The 26,295-nt window shown below is 23.0% G+C and overlaps 4 protein-coding genes across 4 annotated transcripts; 1 reads left to right on the forward strand and 3 right to left on the reverse strand. All coding sequences in view use genetic code 6, as the record gives it.

The window, feature by feature from the left end:
* Nucleotides 1-598: 598 nt before the first annotated feature.
* TTHERM_00645780 (XRN 5'-3' exonuclease amine-terminal protein) lies at nucleotides 599-6,608 on the forward strand (the record flags this gene model as incomplete). The annotated part of the gene is made up of 5 exons (XM_001027386.3): nucleotides 599-1,303; nucleotides 1,608-2,160; nucleotides 2,215-2,703; nucleotides 2,945-3,993; nucleotides 4,077-6,608. The coding sequence occupies 5 exons, from the start codon at nucleotides 599-601 to the stop codon at nucleotides 6,606-6,608; spliced, it is 5,328 nt and encodes a 1,775-aa protein (XP_001027386.2).
* Nucleotides 6,609-7,160: 552 nt separating this feature from the next.
* On the reverse strand, nucleotides 7,161-8,032 carry TTHERM_000645790 (transmembrane protein, putative; the record flags this gene model as incomplete). The annotated part of the gene is made up of 3 exons (XM_012800914.1): nucleotides 7,161-7,336; nucleotides 7,387-7,614; nucleotides 7,666-8,032. The coding sequence occupies 3 exons, from the start codon at nucleotides 8,030-8,032 to the stop codon at nucleotides 7,161-7,163; spliced, it is 771 nt and encodes a 256-aa protein (XP_012656368.1).
* A 353-nt stretch (nucleotides 8,033-8,385) lies between these two features.
* Nucleotides 8,386-15,792, reverse strand: TTHERM_000645801 (transmembrane protein, putative; the record flags this gene model as incomplete). The annotated part of the gene is made up of 15 exons (XM_012800915.1): nucleotides 8,386-8,438; nucleotides 8,635-8,721; nucleotides 8,793-9,123; nucleotides 9,180-10,127; nucleotides 10,193-10,324; nucleotides 10,382-12,400; nucleotides 12,637-13,092; nucleotides 13,159-13,688; nucleotides 13,748-14,075; nucleotides 14,128-14,390; nucleotides 14,469-14,810; nucleotides 14,870-15,010; nucleotides 15,066-15,476; nucleotides 15,540-15,679; nucleotides 15,767-15,792. 15 exons carry the CDS (start codon nucleotides 15,790-15,792, stop codon nucleotides 8,386-8,388), a joined length of 6,207 nt encoding a protein of 2,068 aa, XP_012656369.1.
* An 887-nt stretch (nucleotides 15,793-16,679) lies between these two features.
* On the reverse strand, nucleotides 16,680-25,594 carry TTHERM_00646790 (transmembrane protein, putative; the record flags this gene model as incomplete). Its single annotated transcript, XM_001027388.2, has 14 exons — nucleotides 16,680-18,268; nucleotides 18,369-18,699; nucleotides 18,756-19,703; nucleotides 19,769-19,900; nucleotides 19,958-21,997; nucleotides 22,372-22,827; nucleotides 22,892-23,421; nucleotides 23,480-23,807; nucleotides 23,903-24,123; nucleotides 24,323-24,373; nucleotides 24,458-24,664; nucleotides 24,724-24,864; nucleotides 24,918-25,328; nucleotides 25,387-25,594. The coding sequence occupies 14 exons, from the start codon at nucleotides 25,592-25,594 to the stop codon at nucleotides 16,680-16,682; spliced, it is 7,593 nt and encodes a 2,530-aa protein (XP_001027388.2).
* Nucleotides 25,595-26,295: the final 701 nt, after the last annotated feature.

A 26,295-nucleotide genomic window follows, 5' to 3' on the forward strand; every position in this document is an offset into this window, starting at 1 on the left:
CCCCAACCCCAACCCCAACCCCATATTTTTTAAATTAATTCTTTAAATAATATCTTTTTTATAATTAAATAAAAATAGGAAGGAAGTCAATCATAAATATTTTGTTATTTTAATATCTGATTGAGCAAGAATTATTATTATAAATTCTCAATATCTAGACACTAGATTATTTTTATTTAATTATATCAAAAGAATATTTCTTATAATTTATCAGTACTCAAGTGGCGAGGAAAATTCAATGATTAGAATAAAATTCTTTTTTTTAATAATTTTAATGTTAAACGTTTGCAATAAAATAAAATAGGGATGGATAACTGACTGACTGACTAACTTCTTAATTTAAATTTTACATAAGGATTTTTATTTAAGATTAAATCAATAAATCAATTAAAATAGTATAAAAGAAAGAGTTTTTGTAATTAAGAATAATCTAATAAATAAATAATTCAAGATTTATTTATCTTTTAAAAGAATAGTTTCTGTCTAGTATCTATTAAAGAATAGAATCAAATTTAGAAAAGCACAAAAAGCGAAAACAAACAAACAAACAAAGAATAGTAAATAGCAAAAGCATAGCGATAGCTTGTATTTTATAGAAATGGGAGTTCCTGGATTTTATAGTTGGTTAGCTCGTAGATACCCTTTGATTCTTCACTAAATCAAGAAAGGTGAAGTTCCTAACATAGATTGTTTTTACCTCGATATGAATGGTATCATTTATAAATGCTCTAAGGATGAAGGCACTGTTTTCAAAGACTTGCTTTTATAGAGAAACATTTAGGAAATTTTCTCAATGATATTTAATTATATTGATGAAATGGTCAACTTAGTAGAACCAAAGAAAGTTTTGTATCTCTTTCTTGATGGCCCATGTCCTCGTGCTAAGTAAAACCAATAGCGTACTCGTCGTTTTTAGAGCGCTCAATCATGGAAAGACTTGAATGATTCTCTAAGAAACTGTGGTTTCCTATCCGAAGGAGAGACGATGAAGAATAACTCTATCTCAACAGGTACAGAATTCATGCATGATTTGAATAAGTAGCTCCATTTTTATATCTGCAAGAAATTCGAATAAGATCCTCGTTGGTCCAATCTTGAAGTTTTCTTTAGTGGATCCAACGTACCTGGTGAAGGTGAACATAAAATTATTAATTTTATGCATTAGTATTGTTCATCCTAAGATTATGATCCAACTACTACTCATTGTATTTATGGTGCAGATGCAGATCTTATCATGTTAGGCTTATCTACCCATATTAAATATGTCTCAATTCTGAGAGAAGAAATGAAATTTTAACCTCCTGTAAGTATTTCTTATAATATTATTTATTTCAACTAGAATAAATTTAATAAACAAAAATTCATTTCATGCGCTCCAATAATAAGTATGGTCGCTTTCAAGATAACGAAATTAAAATGATATTATCTTCATTTTGAATCATTTTCTATTTATTATTTTGTTCAACCGATAATTAATTAAAGACTTTTTAAAAAAATAAAAGAATAAATAAATAAATAGGAAATAAAAATTTAAAATAAAATTTCTTATCAAAAATACAATAATTACTTATTAAAGATTATTAAAATGAATTAATTAAATTATAAAGGTAAGTAGAGCTGCTAAAAGAGATAGAGAATCAGTAACATTTTAGATGATCTACTTAAATATAGTTAGAGAATATATGGAGTTAGAATATAAGATGTTATGGAAAAAAGTAAAAAAGCTTGAGTTTAACATTGAAAGAGTTATTGATGATTTCCTTTTAATCTGTTGTTTCATTGGTAATGATTTCCTACCAAGACTGTATTGTTTCAATATTAGAGAAGGACAATTTGAAATTTTGATTTAGATTTATAAAGATTATCTAGTTGAAGCAGATTCATATTTAAATGATAATGGTCATATTAATTGGGTTGGTCTTCAATAGATAATTTAAAGAATAGCAGAAGTTGAGCTTGATTTTATTGGAGATAAAGCTACAGATATCACAAAGGAATATAAAAGACGTATCAAGCATCAATCAGATAAAGATCAAGAAATCGGAGATGATGAAGTTCCCGGAGTTAAAAAAGGAAATGATAAGAAAAACTCCTCTTCAGAAGGTGAAAATGATGAAGATGACGAAGATTTCGAAGATGAAGACGATGATGATTATGATGGTAAATAATAAAATTATAATCTTAGTTATTAAATATTTAAATTTTAATCAAAAGATGATATCTGCGATGATAATGATGAAAAGGATTAAGAAAAAAATGATTAAAAAAATCAAGTCACTTTCTAACAAAATTTTGAAAAAAACCTTCAAGAAAAGAAGAAAGAAGAAGACAAAATTATCAAAAAAGAAAAAGATTTTATTAATGATTTATAAGAAAATTATAAAAAAGATTAGTTTTTAGGAAAATCATATTATTATTAGCAAAAGCTTAACTTAGATTTCAAGAATTTTGATGATATTAAGACATTAGATTTATTGATAACTAAGTATTTAGAAGGTTTATAGTTTGTTTTGCTTTATTACTACCAAGGATGTCCTTCCTGGAGCTGGTATTTCCCATTCTATTATGCTCCTATGACTTCAGATATCAGTTTATTCTTGAATTACAAGGCTGAACATTTATCATAAGAAATTGTATTTGATCTTTCCGAACCATACCCTCCTATGAAATAGTTAATGTGTATTATACATCCTGAAAATGCAAGTAATTATATTAAATTATTTATTTATTTAACAAACCGGCAAATAAATAACTATTTATTTTTTAATATTGGGGATAAATATTAATTTTGTTTGAATATTTCTTTCATATTTTGAATTCATTTAATATTATTAATAAAATCTAATAATAAGAATAAATTAAAATATCCCCCCACTAATGATTTATGATTGAATAAATAATTTAGCTTTCCTAATTTAATATTTTTTTATTTTAAATAAATTAGATTTGCTCCCTAAGCCTTTTGCTCAATTATTGACTGATCCTAATTCAAAATTAAGAAGCCCTGTAGATTACTATCCTGATAAATTTACAATTGATCCCTATGGAGGTGTATTCTCACATGAATATATTGTAGTCCTTCCCTTTATGGACTAAAAATTAATAGATGATGTTTATTCTTCTATTGATTAAGTAAAAACTTTAACTCCTTAGGAAAGAGAGCGCAATTAATTTGGAAAGAATATTAAGTACAAATTTGACCATAACTTTGCTCCTATTACTATTTAGAGCACACTTCCTAATTACTATAAGGACTTTTAAGTAACTTTGAAAGTAGAAACATTTGATATCGGTAAAGTATACTCTCCACCCACAAATCCTTAAGGTGAAGCTTTATCTAGATTCCCTACTCTCCATGCTAAATAGGTTATTGGATGTGAGATTGATAAAGTAGAAAAAGGTTTACAAATGAAAATCAGAGTTAAAAGTGATTTGACTGAGGCAGATATTGTTAATAAAGTTAGAGGAAAACCTAAATATGATGCTTATTGCAAATACCCTAATTGCGAAAAAGTATAAGTCACTGGTTTTCTAACTGAAAGTACTTTCAAAAATATATGGAAGAATAAGAATCTTTCCATCCTTGAAAATTTAGACTACAGTGAAGATTCTCATCACAGTTTCTATTTAAAAATAAAAGACGAACTGTCCTAAACATTTTACAAGAAGGGAGGAATTATATACAACCATTCTAATCCCGTGATTGCCATTTTGTTAAAGTATACTGAAGGTAGAAGAACTTTAAAGGGTACTATTATAGAAAACAGTGATAAATATGAGGAGATGTTTTGTCCTCTTGATTTATTAATGAAGGAATAGAAAATCGAAAAAGTCATTCAAGTTACTAAATGTGATAATATAGAAAAAGAGTTCCCTATTGGTTGTAAAGTTGTAATAGCTTAAAAAGGAAATCTTGATGGTCATACAGGTATTGTGACAGGATACACCAAAGGAAAGCTTGCACAAGAACTTTTAGTTTAATTAAAGACTAAGGTAATAAATAGTTTATCCTTTTTTTATTTAAATCATTTTATTTATTTCTAAATCTAAACTAAATTATTCTTAACAATAAATAGCCTGTCTATTTGACTGACAATCAACTAAAATTCTACTCAAAGGATGATGAAGCATTCATAACCTTGAAATTTTTGTCATTCAAGCTTTAATTATCATAAGATGTTTTACTTGATATCTTAGATAGCTTTAGCATTAAAATTGAACCTAATCTTCCTTCTGCTAATAAACTTCCAAAGATGCTTGATGTAGGTTTAAATATCATCAGAAGACATCTTAATGAAGTTGTTCCTGAACTTGCTCGTATTAATGAAGCATCTTAAAATATTTCAGGACGTGAAAAGTATCAATAATTTAGAGAATTGGAATTGAGTCCTTCATTAGTTAAGTTAATTATTGAATACTATAATGCTTACCCAAAAATATTTGCTTTTGTTGCTAAACTTTCATAATTAAGAAAGAAGGATAAAAACGCTAATTTTTACTCTGGCTAAATTTGGTCTAAAGAAGGCCAAGATCCTAACATTGAATTAGTTAAGCTATATATTTGGTTAATGAAAAAGAAGGAATCTCAATTCTGTAGCTCAACCGTTGCCTCAAAGGTTATGCACTCATAAAAAATTGAATAGTTGGTCAAATTTTAAGATGAATTTGTTTAAACTAAGCTCAACATTCCTTAAAAAGATTAGACCATTCATTAAATAGATGCCAACAATGCTATTCCTGCCGTCTATAGCTCAAAACAATATATTTACTTTAAAGATTAACCTTTTTACCATGAGGTAGGTGACTAAGTAATTTACATAGGTACTTATAACACTAAGAATGCTCCTTTTGGACTATAGGGAACTATAGTTGGTATCATGGATGACAAATTTGAAGTTGTCTTTATAAAACCTTTCATCGGAGGTGTTAATTTAGGAGGTCGTTGTCCTCCTCAACGTGGTCTCGTAGTTTAATTCGATGAAATTTATAACTTACAAGGTTGGAATAATTTCTTGCAAAACAGAGACAATTCTAAAGAAAATACTTTAGGCTGGAATGGATGGGTTGATGAGTACAAACCTCAATTCCGTGAAGCTATCAAGAGCGATAAAGATCTCTAAAATAAATAAGCTAATAATGAAACTTAAAAGTTAATAGGTGAGATCATGCATTAACCAGAAGCTAATTTGAAATCTGAGACTAGTGATAAGCCCAAAACTAATGTCATAGCAGTTATCAAAAAGCAAACAAATGGTTCAAAAGGAACTGATACCATTTCAGAGGTAACTCAAGAACAAGCTTCAGCTTAGATAGCTTAATAACAATAATAAGGCAAAGTCACTATTGGACCTGCTCCAACAACTGTTCCTCAAAAAACTGAACAGAAACAATAGACATAATCTACTTCTCCTAGCAAAACAGAGACCTAGAAGAAACCTTAGAAGGAAACTGTCATTTATGTTAAGAAATCAGAAGTTAGTTAATAATAATAAGTAGAATAAAAATAACCAAGCACCTAAATTACCCAATAAGAAGAGAAAAAAGAATCTGAAAGCGTTAAATAAGAAAAAGTGGAAGAATCTCAACAACAATAAATCGTTTAAGAGGCTGCATTATAAGCTCAAGAAGTATAAATAGTTAAATCTGATTAAATAGAAGTGCCAAAAGAAGATAATAGTAATCAAAATGAAAACATTTAAGATGTCTCTGAAATAGAAAAGTTATTGCAAGAATAGAAACAATTCTAGGAAGAAGAACAAAAGCACTAAATTTTGGATGTTTCTGAGATTGAAAAACAATAAACTGATGTCTAAGAATTCGAAATTCCAAAGGAGTGCAACTTAGAAGAAATCGAAAAATAAATGCTTCAAGATCAATTTGAGCATATTAAACATCAAGATTAAAAAGATCCCGAAATGTTGGATGTTGCGAAATTCGAAAAAGAATAAATGGAACTAGCTTAAAAAGAAGCCAAGGGATAAAATCAAGAATCCAACAAATTTTAAGATGATGATAAAGATGATACATAAAAACTAAGCAGAAAGCAGAAGAAATTAAAAAATAAAGATATTACTGGTTTTAATCCTGGATAAAGTGCCGTATAGTTTAAAAATAGAGAATAAGTTAACTAAGAAAAGAGAATGAAAAGAAACGAAAAGAGGTTAATGATTCAAGAACAAAATCTTTAATATTAATAATATTAGCAATATTATCAATATCTTTATTTGTGGTAGTAGTAATTTATTAAATAGAAAACTTAAGAAATGGAAGCATTTAAGAGAAGATAAGAAGAAGAAAGGATCAACAAGAGTCTTGCTCAGCTTACAAATCCCGTTACAGAAGGTGAATCAGTCAACTAAGATCTAATTAACATACAGAATGCTCTAGAACAATAGAATTCAAAGAACTCAAATTTACCTCAAGATATTTAAATGGTTGACTCTTCTCAAATAGAGCAAAAGCTTTCAGAAAATATTATTCCTTAGGTTCCTTTAACTACAATCTAACAAGGCAATGTAAGAAATGAAATTGTAGGAAATTTAACTGCTGAAGACTTGGAAAACTTCGAAGAATTAGAAAGACAATATCTCAGTTCATTAAATAAATGATTATTTTAATATTTTAATTTGTTTACTTCTTATTTTTATTTAAATATAATATATATGTAAAGTTTACTTAAATAAATAAATCAATCAATAATTATAAATGTTAATCAAAGCTGTGTACTTTTTTACTATATTATTTTTCAAATGATTTAAAACTATTTTAAGTTTATTTTAAAGCAAATAATAGCAATTCTTTAAACAATATTTTAAATAAATTTATTGAAAAAAATTATTAAACTCTAAATTACTTTTTTTTAGAGTGCAAAAATGGAATTTTTTTTCAAATTTAAAAATTAATTTTTAATTATTTTTTAAAATTCTTTGAAAAACAAATAGCAAAAACTTTTTTTTATACTGGGGAAACATAAATAAAATTATTTAAAAATTAATCAAAATAGAAGAAATGAAATTTTGATTTATTATAAAAATAAATTATTTTCATATAAATATTTTTTAATAAAAAGTAAAAAGTAATTTTGATTTTTAGATTTTTATTGAGTTAAATTTCTTTTAAATACTAAATTTTTAAATATACATTTTATACATTAAAAATGATCAAGGTTTTTAATTTTATTCTCTTTCAGATAATTAATCCATTTGAGAAATAATCATTACATCATCAGTATCAGCTTACATTTATAATAATTAGTTGCTTTAATAAAAAGGATTTTGAAAATTTCTTTAAGTGTTTTTATTTAAAAGTTAAAATTCAGCAGGCTCTGAACTCTTTTCTAATTTTTAAAAAAGTTAATTAATTTTAGAAGCAAAATAATAAAATTACATTTCTGCTAAAAGTAGTTAATTCCTTTACTAACAATATTCAATTAACTTTCAGAAGCAACTATTGATTACACTTAGCCAATTAGAAGATTTGATTCTATTATATCTTTTTCTTCTATGATATGTTTATTTTGTGGTGTAAATTAGCATTAAGGGCTGGATGTTTGTTACAAATTTTTACTTTATTCCTTCAGTTAACGTTAAGAGTTTTAAACATCTAAGCAATAATCTAATAATAAATTTTTAAAATAAAGAAATAATTAAATAAATATTTATTTACCTTTTACAATGTTATTTTGAACTAACAAGACTTTTCTTTGTGATTAATTTAAATTTAGAAAATTTTTTAGTGATCTCTATAATTTTAATTTTAATTGTGGATTGATTTACTTTTTCTTTATATTTAATCTTAAAAATCTTTATATTTGAGGATATTTAGTTACAAAATCCTTTAAAAATTATACAAACTAATTCTATTAATGTTTTAATATTTTTATACCTATGTTTAAGATAAACAGTAAATTTATTATTATTATTATGATAAAACAGCTCACTTAAAAGTAATAATATTCATTATTACTAATAAATACGCATAGTAATATACTAAGACCACACACTTTTGTAGAATAAATGTCAATTTAATTCATTTAATCATTTAAGTAAGGCTTAAATTTAGTAGCTAATAATTCATAAAGCATAATAACTAAATAAACTAAAATACCTTTTACAGTTAAAGCTTAAGAATAAAAATTTAAAATTATTATCATTACCATTTTTTAAATAATTTTCACAAACTCCCAATAATAAGCACTTTCTTTATATTCTTTGTATACAAATCCATATTTTAGATTTACTTTAATATTGCTCAAGCTATGCTTTTTCTTTTAAATATAAATCAATTTAAACAGAATTAGTGGAAAGATAATCACCCAAACTATTAAAGATGGTAGGACTAAAATTAAGCTATAAAAGTTGTAAGTTTCAGAGTAGCATTCGTAGTTCATATTAGCCAATATATATTTGGTTTTTCCAACTTATCTACAAGAAAGTAGACTAATCATTTAAAAAACCAAATCAGGTTAAAGATAAATAAATAAGAATATCAAAGCACAGTAAATAGAAAAATGGTAGAATTTTTTTTACTTATTGATCCATTTTTGTTTAATTATTTCATAAATTAAATAAATTAATAATGCTAAAAATGGGCATATAATTAAAATAATCAGCTTTTAATATATAATAGGTATACTTAAGCTAGAATCTTTTAAAACACAATCAAAATAGTCCACAGAAGTTGAAACAGGAGCACCTAAATACTATGGAATTAATAGAATTTCTATTTTTATAAATAATAAATAAAATTTTTAATAATAATAAGAAAAAAGAAAGATTTTTAATAAAGATTACATTAATTGAAATTCAGATTAAAAGTAAAAGCAGAAGAGATGATTTATATGTAGTTAGTTAGAATTTTTAAAAAAACTTTAGATTCTTGTTTGTTTATAAAATTATCTTATTTGTTAGCCGTTATATTTTAATTCCTTTTTTTATAAAAGGCTGAATGAAGAATTCTACTTAACTAATTATTCTTTTCACCTTCAACTGCTAGAAGAACTGAAAAAAAAATCCAAAATAAACTTAAGCAAAATTTCCATGAATCGTTCTTAATCTCATCACATCTTATGCATTCATATTTATTTTTCCTTGTATAATTATCTTACCAATATTCTCCATGTATCTAAATCATTTTTAATTTTAAATTAATTAAAATGAAATTTTTAACTTATTTTTTACATCACATTCTTCGCAAAGTGGTCCTATATTTCCATTTATGCAAACTTTGTTTCCATAAGTGTTTCCAATACAATTTTATGGTCTATTTGTACAAAATACTATAATATCACTATACTACTAGTCTCTCCAATAACCTTCTTTTAATTCAATTATGCCTTCTTTACAGGTACCCCCTATAGGACAATCATAACATGCTGTATAATCTAGTGTATATTTACCATCATCACATGCTTAGCATTCTTTGTAATTGTTGTACTAATTTATATATTCCCCATATTAACAGTTTCTAAAGTTAACCTAAACTATAAATGAGTAACTCGAATCATACTAATGAGTATCATTATTGTAATTTCTAATTGTATCAGATGTAAATTCTATATAAGACTAAGAACCTGGTATTCCTATAAAATCAATTTGATCAAATTTGAATATATTTTATTTTATATCCATAGCATTTTATGAGTTTCCTCTAAAATAATATTTATCTTTTTAGCTTGTTCTATTACTTATTTAAATTTTTGCTTTATATGATTACCCGTCAATTTAAGTCACAGGTTTATTGCTGCTGTCTCTTAATTGAAATACGAATTCAGGAAGACTTCCACCGCTTTTAAATGAATTTAAAATGATTGTCTACAAATTAATTTCATTTTTAAAGCTTGATTGGTTTATCAATTCTAAATATGAAGGATATGAAAATTTATCATCTCCATATTAGGTTGCTAAATTATTCTCTACCAAAGACTTTGAATCAATGACGGGGTTAATACCTTAGTTGTATATTCCACCTCCTACTTTAGCTCTATTTTGTAATATTTAACAATCTTACAAAATTATTTATTAACTTTATGAGTTTATAGATTATGATGTAATATAAAATGCTCCGCCATATCCTTAGAGACCTTAATTTTCATTAAATTAAGATCTATTCATATTTATTTAAAGTACCTTTTATTATTTTATTAAAAAGACAGATTTAAATGTGTTTCAATTTCAAAATATTAATTAAATACATCTTTCTCAAATAATTGTAAATACAAAGCTCCACCATTATTTGTAACTTGATTATTTATAAAATTAGTATTATTGATAATATTATTGGTAGAATTTAAGCCAAACAGTGATATTGCTCCTCCATTTAATGCCTTTTAATTAGATTTTAAAAAAATCACTTGAATTACTTTTTATAAATTGTAAATTACTAAAGAATTCATAAAATAGCTGTCATAGATTTGAAATGAAGAATAGTTTAGAAGAATTGAAGATCCATAACAATTTGTTTGACAATTAATATTGTTAAAAACAGAATTATCTAAAACTTTTAGATTTCCATTAGTTAATTTAATAAGTGAGTTGAATTGGCTATTTGATTAATTATTGGATGATTGTTGTATTACTCTAGATTTGGGAAGTACCTAAGTTAAATTGTAGAATTTAGATTTTATGATAGTTAGTTATCCTTAATTGAGGTCTATTAAACTCTATGAAAAATATGATGAATGAGTGTTAGTATTGACTATTTAAATTTAAGAGTTAATTGATTTAATCAAAAGTGGGAAGCTAGAGGATATTAAACTTTACAAAGAAAAATACTCGCAATCTAATAAAGTAATATTTGAATTCTAAAAATCTAATATAGTCAGCTAAGATATTTTATCTTAATAAACGCTTAATAAATCTGGTAGTTTTTAAATACTCAATTTTGTTGCTATCATTCCTTAAATGGTAATTAAAGAGTTAATCACTTTCAAGAAAGATGAATTAATTAAACCCATTAAATTTTAAACATACAATTAAGTAAAAGTTATTTTATTTAATATATTTGATTATGTTTGAGGAGAGTTCTATAAAACTGATATGGCATTTGAATTTTCAGATAAAGCATAAATATCTGTGAAATTGGTATATTATATCTGAAAATCAAATTAAGTATTTTGTGAGTTTATATAGATAGCAGCACCGTCGTTGCTTGAGTATCCTTGTGAGAAGGATGAATGCTAAATAATTATCTATAATAACTAGCTTAGGGGTTCAATATAGATAAAAGATCCAATTTTAGATGTTGATTAACTAAATTAACTATTTTTTATTTGCAAATAATTAGATTTTATTCTTATACATCCACCTTCTTAAGTAAATAAAGTAGGATTGTCTGAAAAATCAAAAGAAGACTGAGAAAAATTAATGTTATTTATAAATGCATTTTTAATCTAAAAATACAAATAATTATAAAAGGAATTAGACTTTGAATTACTGAAAGTATTGTTATTTAAGTAAATATCTCCTAAAGAGTTAATTATTTAGATTCCAGTAGTTGAATAAGTTTATGAGTTTAGAAGACCGTTTAATGTGTTATTATTAAAATGGGAAAGAGATATACTTATATTTGAATAACATTCTGATGAGATCATTATAGGATTTGCATAGGAGTTTACTTATTTCTAATAAAACTAGGAGTTTTATACTGAAATATTTGTTAGATTAATCAAATTATTCTCAAAATTATAGTTCATAATTTCTAATATGGAATTATCTACTCCTCTTATAAAACTTGAATTAAATACATTTAATTATAGAATTTTGATATCATTGAATGAAATACAGCCTGCATAAGGGAAATTAGCCGAAATACTTTACTAATAGCTTAGATCATTAAGACAGGATATGTTATATAATATGGCCTATTAAGATTAAGAAATTGTTGAGAAAGCAATTTCATAATGATTCATGGATGTTATATTTGAAATAGTAATATTTTTTAATTTATTGATTTAAAAAAAATAAGTTGTTGAGATGTTGATATCAGCTTGACTTGTTGATGTAGGAACATAATGGTTATCTGAGCAATAAATGTTTGTTAGTATAAGTGTATGCATAGGTAAAAGATTAAAATAGTAAATTGCATTGAAAAATAGATAGGATGAGACAGTCAAAAACTAATTCTTTTGAATAATTATGTTGTTAAAAGTAAAAAGTTAATTAAGCTAGTTTATATTGCTTATTGTTGAGAATATTCTTAGGTTGCAAAATTTATTTGATAAAATTTACATATCATCAACTTGATATTAGCTAGCCTAAAATAACTGTCCTATTTATTAGTTTTAAGATGTGTAATCTGAATTGCATATGTTATCTTAGACTAAAACTTTATTTATTATTACTTTGACATCATTTTGTTATGATAAAATACTGAACTGGCTATTTAGAGTATTTTTAATAATCTAAATGTTGTTTAATGTAATCTTATTTTAATTAAAAAATAATATTAATATACTTTAATTTAATAATTTTAAAGGAGGCAGATTTTATAGAAATTAATTTAAAAAATAAAAAACAACTAAAAATTTTTTATTAGATTACTATTTATTTAAAAGATTAAATATATTTTTTAAACTCTCCTTTCATGAAAAAATGGTGTTCAAATAATTTTAAATATTTTATAGAATTTTTTAATTACTTATAACGAATCAGCAACTTGTATCATGGTTTTAAAATTCGAAAAATCCTCGTTTTAGATAACTATATTGGATAAAATTACATTTGTATTACTCACTAGAATTGAGTAACATTTAACTGAAGGATTAGAAGATTTATGATTCACATTATTAATTATTACCTACTAAATTATACTATTAAATTGCATACCACATTTCTAAGCTAAATTATTTGGAAGTGAATAATTGATTAAAATATTATCTAAGTTAACTTGCAATAGATTTTAGAATGTGAGATAATTAAGTACAGCTATTTATGCTTATAAATTAGGATTTGTGCTTATTATTTTTAAATTTACCATGTTTGCGTTTGAAATAGTTAGAAGTTCCTAATATATTTTCATTGTATTAGATGGATCTATGTAAAAATTAGCTTGTATTTGCTAAACTCCAAAAATTAATTGGCTATAATACGATATCTATTTTATAAATATTTAAAAATTTTAAACTGAAATTAATTTATAGTAAATAATCAAATATTTTACATGTAAGAATGCTGCTATCAAACCCTTAGATGTTGAATAAGGAGTATCAATAGTCCCTATCCCATAGGTTTTATCGATTAGCTAAAGTTCATTTGTATTAAAATAGAAATTCATTTAACAATTTAAGCAATTATTAACATTTTATAAGCATTATCCAAGTGGGACATAAATATTGCTATACTGATACTAAATCCATAATAACTAAGTGTCTGGATAAAATGTTAAATTAATTGATCCATCTCTATTTTAATTATTCTGAAATATCATAAAATTAGTAAATAAGCCAGTTTATTGGTTGAATCTGTAAAGATAGATTTCACTAGTATCTCGATCTCCAATTCCAAGAAGCTAAGATTCTTCAAATGAGTTAATGTGGTTAGGTTTCGATTTAAGCTTATCCAAAATTTATGTATCTCCATTCATAAGATTGAAGCTTATGATTTAATAATCTCCACAAACTGCAATTAGATAAATATTAGTACCACTATTGTATAATTGTCCAATACCAGAATTTAAGCATTAATATTTTGCTAGTCAATTGAAAAAATAAATCAAAATACTCATTCCAAAATAATTAATCAATTATTACTTATTGATTTTTTGAAAAGAAATTAAGTGATATCTTAAGAATTCCATGCATATGCATTTCCATATACATCTAGCCCTATTATTAATTTATTGGGATCAGAATACAAAGCATAACAAGTCTTGTTTGAGTTATCATCTTAATTATCAGAAGATAGAGTTTAAAATTACAAATTGCAAGGATCAAGTATTCCAAATAAGTAATTTTCATTGTTGTATTTAAATGGAAGACCTATTAAAAGCCAAAAAGAGTTTTATCCATCAAAGTACGCGTCCATATTTTAGTTAACTTAATCAAGATTTAAATTGTAAAAATATCCTATATTAGCAAACTTTTTTTGAATAAAAATTAATTTAAAATAGATGTTTAATAATATATTTTACACAGCTCCAATCACTTTCCAGTACATTATTAATTTAAACGTAGCTATTATAGAGCAAAGTAATAAAGCAGAAAGGACAATTTTAGACTTTTATAAAAGAATTAGGATATTACTTTATATAATAATTTAGTTATTTTTAATCTGCAATTTAACCGCTAGGAGTATCCTTTACAATATACAAAGAAGTGGATTGACCTGTAATGTAGTAAATTTTCTCTTGGTAATTTACTTAATAAAGTTTAGTAAATGCTGTATTTAAGTAATCTTTTTATTTTATTTTTAAAAATTAAATATTTTAATATTAATTGCTAAAAGATTAAATAAATAAAAAATAATTTTTACATTGGTTAATTTGGAAGGAATTTTAAACATAGTTAAAGGTACAAGTAAAGCTTTAATTTTCATAATATTTACTATAAACAGGAATTAAAATTAATTGATTTTCTTCTAAATAGTACCAATTCCTGTATAATTTTCCTACTGGTTAAGATTAAACTGGATTATTTTAATTCAAGAAATTTATCTATTGCACATTTTAGCTATCTGAGTCTAAAGTAAACTAAAAATCTAATCTATAAATTGTATTGACATCACTTAGATATAAACTAGATTAGAAACCTGAAGATGTTACTAAGCCAATATATTTTATATTAGTCAACTTTAAATCATTACTGTCAATAAGGTCTATGAATGTATAAATATATAAATATTAAATATCTGTAATTTAAAAATTAAATGTTTACTAAATCCACTTAAAAGCTTGTAATTTAAATAGTCTTTCTCATATCCTATCTAAAATGTATTTATCTAATAAGATGAACCAATTGTAAATAAGATATCATATTTATCATGAATATCAATGTCAAAATAGTCAATATTAGAAACTTTTTTTTATTAAAAGATTAAATTAATTTCCAATTCAATTTTTTAATTCAATACCAGGCTGAGGTAAATAACCATTAAATTATATCTAAATAGAAGTAGGATTAAAAGACCATGTTTAAATCCCATGTTCATTATCTAAAATAGCAAAAAATGCTAAACCGTTCTAGAGTTTAAATGCTTTTGAAAAAATATTTTAAGCAAAGGCATCAGTTCCGTATTAGCAAATATCAAATGAGATAACTTGCTTTAAATTTATAGTATCTATTATATAACTTTTACAAGTAATAGAAGATATTATTGCATAATTAGTATCTTTTATTAAATCTACAGACTCAATCATTTCAAAGACTAACTTTTGCTCTGTCTATAAAGTATAGAGATCTGCTATTATAACAGAGTAGTATGAAATAGCTAGAATTTTGTTAGTTTGCTCAATATACTTCATTTATCTAATAGTAAAATCAGCTAAATGTGATTTATATAAATAAATTATTTATTTAGATAAAATGATAAATATAAATATGTTACGCTTAATCGCATTAACAATATTGCCTTCTGTCTTTGATATATCATTGTAGTAAACAAAACTTCCTATTTAATAACCTTAACTATCTGTCAAAATTGTGTTAATTAGTAATATGTTTGTTTTTGGAATCTTCAAATAGCTGCTGATTATATAATTATTATAGAATCTTGCCACTTTTTTACATCATTATATAAAATTTGTTAATATGTAATAAATAGTAAAAGCTTACTATATTCTGCTTATATTTTTGGACATAATTATGCGCTTATAATATTTAAAATGTAAAATAAATTGCATAAGATATGTAATACTATTGTTTGCTTCATTCGCTATATTACTTTTTTAGTTAAATAATCAAATTTATATTTTTCTAGTTTTTATATTATATGTTTTAGTAAAGTTTTACTGCTTAATTTTAACCAAAAATAATTAAAGAGATTAAGTAAAGCATAAAAAACATTCGTTTCATAAAACTGTAATTAAATAAGCTTTATTTGCATGATCTCTAATAAAATAATGTAACATAATAAAAGATTTTCTATTTACCATGAAAAAAAATTTCTTAATATTAATTTATCATATATAATTACATTTTTAATAAATAAACGATGTTTACAAATGTTTAAATTCGATGATTAGATGAATAGATTTATAAACAAACGAATTTATTAAAATTAATATTTTTATTATAATTTTTAAGAAGAATTTTAATTTATGACAATTTTAGTTGTAATATATGGAACTAATTTAAAATTTTTAATTTAGGAAGTATTCTCTTAACTAAATATAAAAAGTAAATACTTCATGAATTTAAATTATAATCAATAGATATAGTATAGGTAATAATTTAATGTTTATCAATGATTACATAAAAATTTGATTTTTTAAATTAATAAAATATACAAAAAATATAATATTTGTATTGCCTTAATAAAAAATAACTCATAATATGGAAAAAATAGCATAAACATATCATTTTGTATGAAACAATAATGAAATTTATTATGATTTTTAATTTAGAATACCATAAATCCCCTTTAAATTAATTTTTTTAATTATTCTTAATAAAAGAATATTAGAGTAAATTTAATAATTTTTTATTTATAATTATACAAATTAAAAATAAAATAAATAAATAAATATCAATAATTTTATTTTTTTTAATTTTAGTGAAATTAGGAAACTTATTCCATTTGAGAGATAAACATAATATCATCATTATCTGCTTGTAATTAAGATAATTTATTATCTAAAATAAATGGGTTTTGCTAATTTGTTTAGGTTTTTTAAGTCTTATTGAACTCAGAAAGTTATATTTCTTTTAGATCTATATTTTGTTCTTTATTTTAAATTTGATTATTAATATGATAAAAAATTAAGAAATAATGTTTACATTTCTTTTTAAAGTAGTTATTAATTTTTTTATTAATTTCATTCTAATTGTTATTTTCTATTGCTATAATAGATTAGACTTAACCAATTGATGACAAAGCATTTGATTATACAATATCACTTTCTTCTTTTAAGTTATAGAGATTTGGAGAAAATTCATATTATGGGCTACCTGCTAAGAAAAAGTTTTTATTTTTTTCAATTACTTCTGAATTTAGCTATGCTAATTGATTATTAATTTATAAAATTGTTAAAAAAATAAATTATTTAAAATAATAATTACCTCTTGAAATTTTAAGAGATTATAATAAGTCTTTTCTTTATGATAAATTTAAATTTAAAAAATGGGTAAACTGTTTCTTCAATTTTTATTTCAATTATGGATTTATTTACTTTTTTTATAGGTTAAACCTTAAGCATCTCTAAATTTATGGACATTTAAGTGACGCTCTTTAAAAAAATTAAATAATTTAATTTTATTTATGTTTTATTATTTTTATTCCTATATTAAGTATAAATAACAAGTTTAGAGCTATTATTATAATAAAGTAACACACTTAAAAGTAGTAATATTAATTATTGCTTATGAATATGCAAAATAAAATACTGAGTCCACAAACTTTTGTTGAATAAATATCTATTTTATTCAGCTAATCAATTTAGTAAGGCTTTACTTTTGTAGCAAGTAACTGATAAAACAGAATGACTATATAAACTAAACTACCTTTCACAATTAAAGCTTAAGAATAAAAATTTAAAACTATAATAATTACTGTTTTCTAAATAATTTTAACAAACTCCCAATAGTAAGCACTTTCTTTATATTCTTAGTATAAAAACCCATACTTTAGATTTACTTAAATATTGTTCAAGCTAAACTTTTTCTTTGAAATATAAATCTGTATGAATAAAATCATAGGAAAAATAATCACCCAAACTATTAAAGATGGTATGACTAAGATTTGGCTATAAAAATTGTATGTTTCTGTAAAGCATTAATGATTCATGTTAGCTAATATGTATTAATTTTATCCAACTTATCTACAAGAGAGTAGACTAATCATTTAATATACTAAATCAGGTTGAAGGTAGATAAATAAGAATATAAAAGCACAGTATAATGAATAATGATAAAATTTTTTTGATTTATTGATAAGCTTTTGATGAACAGCTTCATATGCTAAATAAATAATCATCACCAAAAATGGGCATATAATTAAAATTATAAGCTTCTGATAAATTAAAGGTATATTTAAAGTAGAATCTTTTAAAATGCAATCAAAATAATCAACAGAAGTTGAAACTGGAGCTCCTAGATAATGAGTTATTTAAAGTATTTCTATTTTAAAAAAATTTTAATTAATTTCCAAAAATAATTAAAACAATATTTTTATGATGAAATAATTTATTTGTTAAAAATTTTTGAAAATAAAAATTACATTAATCAAAATTTAAATTGAAAGCAAAAACTGAAGATATGATTTATATGTAATTTGTTAGAATTTTTATATAAACCTTAGACTGCTATTAATATTAGTAAATCTGTTATTTTGTAGACTTAGCATTAGTTTATATATTTTTGAAAAAGGCATATTACAGAATTCTACTTTATTAATTTTTTTTATCACTTTTTACTGTTAGGAGAACTGAAAATAAAATCCAAAAAACACTTAAAATTAACTTCCATGAATCATCTTTGATTTCTTTGCATTTGATACATTCATATTTATTTTTCCTTGTATAACTATCTTACCAATATTCTCCATATATCTAAATCAATTTTAATTTTAAAATAATTAAAATGAAATTTTTAACTTATTTTATACATCACATTCTTCGCAAAGTGGTCCTATATTTCCATTTATGCAAACTTTGTTTCCATAAGTGTTTCCAATACAATTTTATGGTCTATTTGTACAAAATACTATATTATCACTATATTACTAGTCTCTCCAATAACCTTCTTTTAATTCAATTATGCCTTCTTTACAGGTACCCCCTATAGGACAATCATAACATGCTGTATAATCTAGTGTATATTTACCATCCTCACATGTTTAGCATTCTTAGTAATTGTTGTACTAATTTATATATTCCCCATATTAGCAGTTTCTAAAGTTGACCTACACTATAAATGAATAGTTTGAATCATACTAATGAGTATAATTATTGTAATTTCTAATTGTATCTGACGTAAATTCTATATAAGACTAAGAACCTGGTATTCCTATAAAATCAATTTGATCAAATTTGAATATATTTTATTTTACATCCATGGCAATTTATGAGTTTCCTCTAAAATAATATTTATCTTTTTAGCTTGTTCTATTACTTATTTAAATATTTGCTTGATATGATTACCCGTCAATTTAAGTCACAGGTTTATTGCTGCTGTCTCTTAATTGAAATACGAATTCAGGAAGACTTCCACCGCTTTTAAATTAATATAAAATGATTGTCTACATATTAATTTCATTTTTAAAGCTTGATTGATTTATCAATTCTAAATATGAAGGATATGAAAATTTATCATCTCCATATTGGATTGCTAAATTATGCTCTACCAAAGACTTTGAATCAACAACAGGATTAATACCTTAGTTGTATATTCCACCTCCTACTTTAGCTCTATTTTGTAATATTTAACAATCTTACAAAATTATTTATTAACTTTATGAGTTTGCAGATTATGATGTAATATAAAATGCTCCTCCATATCCTTAGAGACCTTTATTTTCAATAAATTAAGATCTATTCATATTTATTTAAAATACCTTTTATTATTTTATTAAAAAGACAGATTTAAATGTGTTTCAATTTCAAAATACTAATTAAATACATCTTTCTCAAATAGTTGTAAATACAAAGCTCCACCATTATTTGTAGCTTGATTATTTATAAAATTAGTATTATTGATAATATTATTGGTAGAATTTAAGCCAAACAGTGATATTGCTCCTCCATTTAATGCCTTTTAATTAGATTTTAAAAAAATTACTTGAATTACTTTTTATAAATTGTAAATTACTAAAGAATTCATAAAATAGCTGTCATAGATTTGAAATGAAGAATAGTTTAGAAGAATTGAAGATCCATAACAATTTGTTTGACAATTAATATTGTTAAAAACAGAATTATCTAAAACTTTTAGATTTCCATTAGTTAATTTAATAAGTGAGTTGAATTGGTTATTTAATTAATTATTGGATGATTGTTGTATTACTCTAGATTTGGGAAGTACCTAAGTTAAATTGTAGAATTTAGATTTTATGATAGTTAGTTATCCTTAATTGAGGTCTATTAAACTCTATGAAAAATTTGATGAATAAGTATTAGTATTGATTATTTAAATTTAAGAGTTAATTGATTTAATCAAAAGCGGGAAGCTAGAGGATGCTAAACTTTACAAAGAAAAATACTCGCAATCTAATAAAGTAATATTTGTATTCTAAAAATCTAATATAGTCAGCTAAGATATTTTATCTTAATAAACGCTTAATAAATCTGGTAGTTTTTAAATACTCAATTTTGTTGCTATCATTCCTTAAATGGTAATTAAAGAGTTAATCACTTTCAAGAAAGATGAATTAATTAAACCCATTAAATTTTAAACATACAATTATGTAAAAGTTATTTTGTTTAATATATTTGATTATGTTTGAGGAGAGTTCTATAAAACTGATATGGCATTAGAATTTTCAGATAAAGCATAAATATCTGTGAAATTGGTATATTATATCTGTAAATCAAATTAAGTATTTTGAGAGTTTATATATATAGCAGCACCATCATTGCTAGAATATCCTTGTGAGAAGGATGAATGCTAAATAATTATCTATAATTACTAGCTTAGGGGTTCAATATAGATAAAAGATCCAATTTTAGATGTTGATTAACTAAATTAACTATTTTTTATTTGCAAATAATTAGATTTTATTCTTATACATCCACCTTCTTAAGTAAATAAAGTAGGATTGTCTGAAAAATCAAAAGAAGACTGAGAAAAATTAATGTTGTTTATAAATGCATTTTTAATCTAAAAATACAAATAATTATAAAAGGAATTAGACTTTGAATTACTGAAAGTATTGTTATTTAAGTAAATATCTCCTAAAGAGTTAATTATTTAGATTCCAGTAGTTGAATAAGTTTATGAGTTTAGAAGACCGTTTAATGTGTTATTATTAAAATGGGAAAGAGATATACTTATATTTGAATAATATTCTGATGAGATGAATATAGGATTTGAATACGAGTTTACTTATTTCTAATAAAACTAGGAGTTTTATACTGAAATATTTGTTAAATTAATCAGATTATTCTCATAACTTTAGTTGATAATTTCTAAAATGGAATTATCTACTCCTCTTATAAAACTTGAATTAAATACATTTAATTATAGAATATTGATATCATTAAATGAAGTACAGCCTGCATAAGGGAAATTAGCTGAAATACTTTACTAATAGCTTAGATCATTAAGACAGGATATGTTATATAATATGGCCTATTAAGATTAAGAAATTGTTGAGAAAGCAATTTCATAATGATTCATGAATGTTATATTTGAAATAGTAATATTTTTTAATTTATTGATTTAAAAAAACTAAGTTATTGAGATGTTGATATTTGCTTGATTTGTTTATTTAGGAACATAGTGGTTATCTGAGCAATAAATGTTTGTTAGTATAAGTGTATGCATAGGTAAAAGATTAAAATAGTAAATTGCATTGAAAAATAGATAGGATGAGATAGTCAAAAACTAATTCTTTTGAATAATTATGTTGTTAAAAGAAAAAACATAATTAAGCTAGTTTATATTGCTTATTGTTGAGAATATTCTTAGGTTGCAAAATTTATTAGATAAAATTTGCATATCATCAACTTGATATTAGCTAGCCTAAAATAACTGTCCTATTTATTAGTTTTAAGATGTATCATCGGTATTACATATGTTATCTTAGACTAAAACTTTATTTATTATTACTTTGACATCATTTTGTTATGATAAAATACTGAATTGGCTATTTAGAATACTTTTAATAATCTAAATATTGTTAAGTGTAATCTTTTTTAATTAAAAAAAATATTTAAATAAATCCTTTTTTTTTAAAAAAAGCACTAAAAATTCAAAAATAAAAAATAAGTTTATCATTTTAATTTTCAAAATAAAAAATTATAGAAAAAACAAGAAATTTCTATTATTCTCAAGCTTATGATTAAAGTTTATTTATTTGTAAATCTTTTAAAGAAAACAAAATTTGATTTTTAAAGATAAACAGTATTAAATATATTTTTTTAATTTTTATTATTTTAAATCCTTTACATGTGGAATATAAAAATAATAATGGTTATAATATTCATAAAATATTTTGATACACTTTTTCTAAAAATTTTAAATAATATTCAAAAAAAAAAATGAAATAAATTTAAGTAACTTACTTGCTAAGAATTCTAAATTTATATCATTTTTTCAAAATTAGAAAAATCTTCATTTTATATAATTATATTAGATAAAACTACAGTTGAGTTGTTCACTAGAATAGAGTAGCATTTGATTGAAGAATTAGAGGATTGATGATTAACATTATTAATTGTGACTTATTAAATGATACTTTCAAATTACATCCCACATTATTAAGTTTAATTATTCGAAAAATTATATATGACTAAAATATTTTCTAAATTAATTTATAAAAAATTTGAGAATATTAATATATTTTAAACCAAAATTTATGCTAAAGCTAGAGGATTTGTACTTACCATCCTTAAATTAATCATTTTAGCATTTGAAATTCCTAAAAGCTCTTAATAAATTGTTATTTTATTAGATGGGTCTATGTAAAAATTGGCTTGTATCGATTTTATTCCAAAAATTAGTTAGCTATAATATTGCATCTATTATATAATATTTTTTTATTTATAAAAAAATGTTACAATAATAAATAAAAGATGAAATTACTTATAAAAAGGCTTATATTAAACCTTTAGAAGTTGTAAAAGGAGAATCAATAGTACCTAACCCATAAGACTAATCAGATAACTAAACTTCATTAGTTTTAAAATAAAAGTCCATCGAACAATTTAAGCAATTATTAACATTTTATAAGCAATTTCCAATTGGAATATAGATATTACTATACTAATACTAAATCCATAGCAACTAAGTATCTGGATAAAAGGTTAAATTAATAGATTTATCTTTATTTTAATTGTTAAGGAAATTCATAAAAATAGTAAATAAGCCAGTTTATTAATTAAATTGATATAAATAAATTTCACTAGTGTCTCTATCTCCAATCCCAAGTAAATTAGACTCTTCAAAAGAGTTAATATGATTTGGTTTAGAATTGAGTTTAACTAAGATTTATGTGTTCTCTGTCATTATATTATAGCTAATTACTTAATAATCTTCACAAACTGCGATAAGATAAATATTTGCTCCATAATTATAAAGTTGCCCAATACCTGAGTTCAAGCATGAATATCCAGCTTAATCAAATTAGTTAATATAATTTATTTATAATAGTTAATATAAATATAAATTTACTTATCGTTTTTTTGAACATGAATTAATCAATTTTTTAAGAGTTCCAAGCATAAACATTTCCATAAATATCAAGTCCTATTATTAGCTAATTAGGATGAGAATATAAAGCATAGCAAGTTTTATTTATGTTATCATCTTGATTATCAGATGATAAAGTTTTAAACAATAAATTACAAGGATCAAGAATTCCAAATAAATAATTTTCATTATTATATTTAAAAGGGAGACCAATCAGAACCCAAATTGAATTTTATCCATCATAGTAGGCATCAATATTTTAGTTAACTTAGTCAAGATTTAAATTATAAAAATACCACAAATTTGCCCACTATTTTAAAACTTAATTAGTTAATTCATAGAATAAAAATAAATTAATCTTACACAACTATATTAACCAGATAATATTTGATTAAATTATACTACATAATTTTATATTAAAGTGATAAAGCAAAGAGGGCAATTTTAAACTTTAATGAAGGAGTTAGGATATTATTTTACATAATATTAAAGTTAGTCTGTTTCAACGAATGATCCACTCAAACTATCTTTAGCAACATATAAAGAAGTTGACTAAGCTGTTACAAAGTACTTAACTTAATTGTAATCTACTTCGTACAATTTTGTAAATGCTGTATTTAAGTAATCTTATAATAAAAAGTAAAAATAATTGAATTTTAATTTGTTAATAAAAGTATTTTTTTTATTAGCTTCATATGTTAATAAATAAAACATAAATATCTTATTTTGTAATAAAATTTTTTATTCTGTCAATAAATAGTATAAGAAATTAAGACTTAAATTAATATTAATAAATTCCTGCAAAGAAGAAGAATAAATACTTACACTAACGACTTTGGAAGGTATCCTAAACATAATCATAAGAACAAGTAAAGGCTTAATTATAATAATAATAGGAATAGACTGGTATTAAAATTAGTTTATTTTCTTCTAAGTAGTACCAATATGTATATAAATAACCTGTTGGATTAGATTAAACTGGTTTATTTTGATTTGTGAAGACTATTTATTGAACAATTTGATTTGTTGGATCTAAATTAAACTAAAAATCTAATCTATAAATTGTATTAATATCACTAAGATAGAGACTTTATTAATAGCCTAAAGGTGTTTCCTAAATAACATATTTAACATTAGTTAAATTTTAGTTATTGGTATTAACAAGATCTTTTTATAAATAAATAAAAAATAACTTTAGTTTTCTTAAAAAGTAGAAAATTAATTACTTATGCTGCTTAATTGTTAATAATTAAAATAATTATTCTAGTTTTATATTTGAAATGTAGTTATTTAATAATTTGATCCAATTGTAAACAGTATGCCATATTTATCATGAATGTCTATGTCAAAATACACGCCATTAGAAGCTTTAAAAATAAACACTAATTAATGAAAACTAAAATTAAATTTTTTATTTTACCTGGTTGTGGCAAATATCCATTAAATTAAATAGAAGTAGAAGTAGAGTTGAAAGTCCATGTTTAAATACCTTGTTAATTATCTAAGATAGCTATGAATGATAAACCATTTTAGAGTTTAAATGCTTTTGAGAAAATATTATTAGAAAAGGCATCTGTCCCATATTAGCAAACATCAAATGAAACAACTTGTTACAAATTTACTGTGTCAATAATATAGCTCTAACAAGTGATAGAAGAAATTATTGCATAATTAGAGTCTTTTATTAAGTCAACAGACTAAATCATTTCAAAGACTAGCTTTTACTCTGCCTATAAAGAATAGGGATCTGCAATTATTACAGAATAGTATGAGATAGCTAGGATTTTGTTAGTTCTTTCTATAAACTTCATTTATCTGATAGTAAAATCAGCTATATTATGATTAAATAAATAAATTTAAATGTTTTTAATAGGTAGCTATTAAAATACGCTTGATTGCATTAACTATGTTATCTTAATTCTTAGAAATATCGTTGTAATAAACAAAACTTCCTATCTAATAGCCTTATTGATCAGTTAAAATAGTATTAATTAGAAGTATATTAGTTTTTGGGATCTTCAAGTAACTGCTAATTATGTAGTTATTATAAAATCTGGTCACTTTTTTATAATATTTGTTATAGTTTTTATTTAACATTATTTATTTAAAAATATACTATATTGAGCTGAGATGGTTGGGCATGTTTGTGCTTTAATGCTAATAAAATAGTTTATCAGTACAGCTAAAATATTTAATATTGTTAGTAAATTCATAGATTATTTAGCTTTTTATTTAATTAATATATTGTTTAAGATTGATAAAGTTACTTTCTATATTGATAATATTAAGATTTCTTTTCTAAATTTATTTTGATTTCAGTAATCCAAAAATGCTAAGTTAAATATTCGTGCTTTAACTTCAAATTCTTTTAAAAAGATTTGATGAATCTAAAATTATGCCAATATTTTATCATATCTTATTATCTCTATTTTAATTAGATGATCATCATAAATCATCTACAATAAATTATAGTTAGAAAATACAAAAATAGTTTTGAAGAAATTAAATACATCTAAAAATAAATTTTGATAAGTAAATTTCTAGTACTTTTAAAATGAGTTAGAGTTAAAAATTTAATAAAATGTTTAATTTAGTATTATTATTTAAGGGAGAAAATAAAATATTATAGATTCTCCTATATTAGCACCCATATATATTAACATCCATTTATAGAAAATTTTTATTTTGATTTAGAATAAATAAAAAAAAAATTTTTTTTTTAATGTTTTGAATAAATAGAATATCAAAGTAAATTTAAAAAAATTATTTATTGTTTTGCAAAACTAATTATACAAGCA

This window comes from Tetrahymena thermophila, assembly GCF_000189635.1.
Source record: "Tetrahymena thermophila SB210 genomic scaffold scf_8253887, whole genome shotgun sequence".
NCBI classification, from domain to species: Eukaryota; Ciliophora; class Oligohymenophorea; order Hymenostomatida; family Tetrahymenidae; genus Tetrahymena; species Tetrahymena thermophila.